We start from the raw sequence: 5,913 nt of genomic DNA on the forward strand, positions 1-5,913 counted from the left end.
TGTTTCCTTGTGTTGGACAAACAATTTGTTGACCTTTAAGAATAATAATAATGTATTTTTCCAAAAACATTGTTAAATCCCAGAAATGGATAGGTGCTAACATAATAAGAACAAATCATTTGCTCGTATATCGCTTCCTGCATGAGGCCCAATGCAGAGTTGTTATTGTTGTTTTTATTTTTATTTTGGTTTAACTAAAATAATTTTTTATATATAGTTTTAGTTTAGTTTGAATTAACTATAATAACTATGGCCCAATGCATGTCACAACAAACCCCCTGTATGAGCTTTAGGTTGTATTTTTTAATACAAAACGTTTTCCATTTGTAGAGGATGGAGGACCAAACGGGACATCTTGAGAAACCCTTGTACTTACTACTTACTAGCTTACTACTAAAAACGCCTTCAGGAATGCATTGTAGATTTCCTGTATGTAAAACAAACAGTTCACCTTGTATAGATTGATTAATGCACTTTCTGACATCATGTGCCTTTTGTGGTTTTGGGTATTTGCTGTCAGCTACGGTATGACCACTAACCCTTGAGCCTTCCAGTCTTATAATACTTGAGTATTATATTTTACATTGTTTTATGGGAGTGAATGTGTATATTTGTTTAAACTGAGGGACGGATAAAGCACTTTGAACAGAGTTGAACTGAAAACTAAAGTGCAAGAAGGCCCGCCTGAAAATATCTGATATGGTTGTTGCAATGTTGCTTGTCCAAAGTCTTCAATGATAGACCCAAACTTTGGCCCTCTAGGCCTACATTAGAGCAAAAAACGTGATGTTACAAATCCTACTCATAGGCCCCCGCCCCTTAAAATCTGATTTTCAGTGAGCACAGAGAAACTGATGAATGTCAAAACATCCTCCTAGTGTCAAACTCTGCGCAGACAGTATTCAGACCTCCAGCAAGAGTGGAGGGGGACTTTAAATAGACTTAAATGTACTGAGAGTGAAACTAAAGAGCACTTTTTGATGACAAACGCACTAACTCGTTTTTATTAATGTCTTACTGCTACAAGTGGAGTCTGGCTTTGACTTGCTGTTTACTGAGTGGAGCTCTGATTTCACTCTGATGTCTTTGATGCATCATTTCCCGCGCAGAGAAGATTTCCCGCCACTGATGATAGCCACACCAGAATTTAATTTGGGGCAAATCAGCATCAGAGTCAAGTGAGGGTGCAGTCTTCTCTCTCCAGCTGCCCATCTCAGTTTGATACAGCTGGAGCTTTGAGCAAAGGAGTCTGAGCAATCCTAATGTTTTGGACACGTGAATAAACATATTCTGTATCTTAGAGTGTCTTTTTTCCTCTTTCTCTCAGTGAACACAGACAGTGAGACTGCAGTGGTTAATGTCACATATGCATCCCGGGAGCATGCCAGGCAGTAAGTTCATCTCCTGTTGACTCTCTCTGTCTCTTTCTGTTACTCTTGTTTCTCTAAAAGTCAGTTTGTCCATTTACATGTCCACTGTCCACTTTTGTTTTAGTCTTTTTGTTTTATTCGTTAAAAATATCATTATTTGATAGTTTACAGAATACTCACATTTAGGCCTGTTAAATTAAAATCTATAATCAAATAACGCAAAAAATATAGATGCCTTGAATTGTAATTTGTTTAGGTTTTTGTAAATAAAACTGTAGTGAGAGTTTCAGCACCTTGTATGTTCTGCGCTCCACGAGTGACATCTACTGGTCATTTAAAGAAACTACAACATGAAACTTGCTTTTGAGTCTCAGCAGCATAATATCGAAGTAAAAATACTCAGTAGGCAACATATTGGTCCCCAGCGGAGTGTTATGTTCTATTAGTGCATTATTAGATGTAGTCTATATACTGTTGGGTAGTTTAATCTATTTCAATATGAGCAGTATACACTGAAAATACAAAGAGAAGATTTGAAACAAAGGATTTAATTTGGTTTTACTGCATGCATCTTGTTTTAGCAGATGATTATGTTTGGTATAAAAACAATTTCCTGTTCAAAGCAACTAGTTACTACAGCTGCAAGACTAATGTAATGAAAATGTAAAATATTAAAGGAAGTATAGTGCACCTCAAAATTGTACAATACTTGAGTAAATGCCCTCAGAAAAACAGTAATAATTTAAAAATGGCACTGTACAGATATGTGAAGTGGAAATATTAAAGCTTGTTTTAGTAATGACCATTGCTGCTAGTGTTAGTCTGTTAACAATCATTACCAGAAATAATCCACACTATAGCTGTAACAAAATGCAACATTAAAATATTCTAATGGGTTCAATGAAATATGGAAGGATGCTTCTTGTGCGCCTTCCATGCCAAGTGCAGTACATGACCCTCTGCTCCCGCCCCTCTCAGAGCCATCCAGAAGCTGAACGGATACCAGTTTGAGAACAACGCCCTGCGCGTCTCCTACATCCCCGATGAGAACTCCGAGCTGGAGGGAGGCCAGCGGGGGCCCGACAATGGCCGGCGCCCAGGCTACGGGCCTCGAGGCGGGCCCCGCGGTGGGTCCCCGAGCTCCGGGATGCCCTCTAAACCTCCGCACGCCGACATCCCTCTGAGACTGCTGGTGCCCACGCAGTACGTCGGAGCCATCATCGGCAAGGAGGGAGCCACCATCCGCAACATCACCAAGCAGACGCAGAGCAAGTCAGTGCCCACTTTATCTGTGTGTGACTCTGACAGGCCACAGTGTACTCCTGTTGTACTCACACTGGAAATGAACTCCAGTGTCATTTATGAAGTGTGACGCCCTTCAGAGCGGCAGAGTAGAAATGATGACATGTTTTTATAAATCATTCTTACTAAGTAACTTGTCCCTAAGGTTATTTATGTAATATATATTTATGGATCTATAACAACATACCAGTCCTAGAGGAAACGGATTAAAGTAAGGTTGTTTCTCATATGGTCCCCATATATTAAAAGTCAAACAAAATATATGTAATGAAACAATAATAGGAACTACATCAGACCAAACCCAAAAAATACATTTATTGCACAGTTTAGCTGTCAATTGACTATGCTACACAGAAGAAGCATAGCGAAAATGACACCGTATCATTGGAATATCAAAATGCCTTGTTTTACAAAACAGGTACTTACAGGCACTCTTGGATCAACAGATTAACAAGAGTGACAGCTCCAATATTATCGCTTAATATGTAACACTTGTATGAGACACAAATGGGACTTTACCATTTACCGAGTCAAACCATGCTACGTTGATGTGCGTTTCCATTACTGGTTTAAATGCACCAGCTCTGACAAAGCACGCTCAACTCCCCTTTAAGCTGTTTGCGGTGACATCAGATGGTCTTCGTCTGGTCAGCAACACTTTAAATAGCCTGTGCTGCCCGTGCCAGACATAGCAGACAGCAGTTTCAAATGTCAAGCAAAATGATAAGTAGCTGTCTACCAAACAACTGTTGCACAGCGTAATAGTAAACGGTGCTAAAGAGGGTGTTGCTCTTAAACATCATTAACTCAAGACAAACACATCCTCATTAAAGACACACCTCCAGTAGTCTTGGAGATGCCAATCCCTGCTGTGCTGGGCTGATGCGCCAAGGTGAACCGAGTCAAGCCAGGCCAGCACATGTGTGTGGAAAAAGGTTTAGTTCCCTCACACACAATGTTCAATCTAAAAATGCTTTGTTGTTTCTAAAATGATACAGTCTCCTGTATCAAACTAAAGCACATTCAAATTTTATTTGCTTCAGTGTTTTATTTATATAACTAATAATTGTAGTGACCTGATTTATAGATTCATGTGTATATTATAGAGAAGTGTTCCTATTGTAAAACTTGAACTGAACTCCTGTACTCGACTCAGGAAGTACTGAACCTAGTGACTTCATGAAGTGACTCTGATCTGTTCCCGTCGCTGCAGGATTGACGTGCACCGCAAGGAGAATGCCGGCGCTGCTGAGAAGCCGATCAGCATCCACTCCACCCCTGAGGGCTGCTCAGCCGCCTGCCGCATGATCCTGGACATCATGCACCAGGAGGCTAAAGACACCAAGACGTAAGTTTCTAAACAACAATTGGACATGTTGTATTCAAATATGGCAGCATAACTGGACAGATGACCTAATGAAGGCTCTATCTAGGAGTGACATATTTGGTATATTTAGTTTGTAGATAAAAATGTTGACCAGTGGTTCTCCTTTCCAGTGCCGACGAGGTTCCTCTAAAGATTCTGGCTCACAACAACTTTGTCGGACGCCTGATTGGGAAGGAGGGACGCAATCTGAAAAAAGTCGAACAGGACACAGACACCAAGATCACCATCTCCCCGTAAGACTCACAAATGTAGACACAGACACACACATTGGGCTCTCCGATTGTAAGTCTCAATTTATTCAGCATTGCAAATCAGGGTCATGAAGGGATTTTGGTGGCTGATAAGGCTGTTGATGAGAGAGAAGAATACTAGCATAACACAAGTACCTCAAAGATGCTGATCACTTCAAAATAAACTGATCAGCTATACGTATGTATGAGTAACCATTCTCCATCTCCTCTGTGCAGTCTTCAGGACCTGACACTGTACAATCCAGAGAGAACCATCACAGTCAAAGGCTCTATTGAAGCCTGCTGTCTAGCCGAGGTGGAGGTCATGAAGAAGGTCAGAGAGGCCTACGAGAATGACATCGCTGCTATGAATGTGAGTCTGGACACACACACACACACACAAACATCCTTGAAATCCTTTAATTATTTTTCGAAGTATTACCTAACTACTCCTCAACAGCAGAAGTAAATTAAATTGAATTTGCAGTGAAAGCTTTCTACAGTTAAAGCGTGGGAGCACCAACATTACAAGTGTGCTCATGTTATTTAATGAGAATATTGTTTTCCATGTAGGCCCTTATTCTGCAGAGTACCTGTAAAAGTACTCATGTAGTCGGGGTTCAAAAGATTACAATGGTGTTTTTATTACATTATGTCACTTTTCATGGTAGTCGGAGTTGTCACTGGTCGTCACCCCGTCATCTTTCATGTGCTCAAGATGGTTTCTAACCTGCAGTTTTCCTCTTGACAGCAACAGACCCACCTGATCCCTGGGCTCAACTTGGGTGCTCTGGGCCTTTTCCCCTCCTCCTCCAACATGCCCCCACCCCCGCCTGGAAATGCATCCGCTGGTGCCCCCTATGGTTGCTTTGGGGTAAGAATACCTGTTTTTTTTTCATTTCCTGAGAGATACGTCAGTGCAAACCACCTCCTTTTAACACATTGTTTTTGTCTTTTGAAACCATAATTACTACAGTTCTGCTGATTCTCCCCTCATTTGAAGGTGTAGTGGATTGAGAAAATTTTAAAAGGGTGAAAGAAATCTTTAAAAAGCCTCTAAAACACAGCAAAATAACTCAAATTAAAGTTGTTTTTCTGAAATGAATACTGAAGGAGCAGAAGATTGCTGTGTTTCTTGTTCCTTGATCAGAAACTGAAGTTACTGTCCCCTATTTTGGATCTTACACCAAAATTCTCTACTATGTTTTAAGACATATAAAACAACTCTAAATGTACCACTTCATTTTTGACAGGAGAGGAATACTGACTAAACTCCCAGTAACAATATATTAGTCCTATAATAGATATTCAGTTTATGTAGTGAATTTTTTGCTTTGTGTGTGTTCAGGCTCCAGAGCAGGAGACAGTCCATGTGTATATCCCAGCGCAAGCAGTGGGAGCCATCATTGGAAAGAAAGGACAGCACATCAAACAGCTGAGCCGCTTTGCTGGGGCCTCAATCAAGGTACTGTACTTTACAGAATTAGCAGACATGCTACATATTAAATATGGAAAAGTGACAGGGATTTGTCAAAATTATATTTTGTTACACCCGCCTTACACTTTTAATAAATATACAATACAAATATATTACTCACTGAATTGAATAGAATAGAATAGAATA

General features: G+C 40.3%; 1 protein-coding gene across 1 annotated transcript in view; it reads left to right on the plus strand.

The window, feature by feature from the left end:
* The window catches only part of igf2bp1 (insulin-like growth factor 2 mRNA binding protein 1), a 56,183-nt gene that overhangs the window by 46,407 nt on the left and 3,863 nt on the right, over positions 1 to 5,913 (plus strand). The window contains exons 5-12 of the mRNA XM_035655258.1: positions 626 to 650; positions 1,328 to 1,391; positions 2,349 to 2,642; positions 3,886 to 4,020; positions 4,170 to 4,292; positions 4,527 to 4,662; positions 5,041 to 5,163; positions 5,638 to 5,754. Of these exons, the coding sequence (XP_035511151.1) occupies positions 626 to 650; positions 1,328 to 1,391; positions 2,349 to 2,642; positions 3,886 to 4,020; positions 4,170 to 4,292; positions 4,527 to 4,662; positions 5,041 to 5,163; positions 5,638 to 5,754 (1,017 nt within the window). The remainder of the gene's footprint in view (positions 1 to 625; positions 651 to 1,327; positions 1,392 to 2,348; positions 2,643 to 3,885; positions 4,021 to 4,169; positions 4,293 to 4,526; positions 4,663 to 5,040; positions 5,164 to 5,637; positions 5,755 to 5,913) is intronic.

The sequence above is a fragment of the Morone saxatilis genome, unplaced genomic scaffold (genome assembly GCF_004916995.1).
Source record: "Morone saxatilis isolate NCDOM2014 unplaced genomic scaffold, NCSU_SB_2.0 Contig14, whole genome shotgun sequence".
Taxonomy (NCBI): domain Eukaryota; kingdom Metazoa; phylum Chordata; class Actinopteri; family Moronidae; genus Morone; species Morone saxatilis.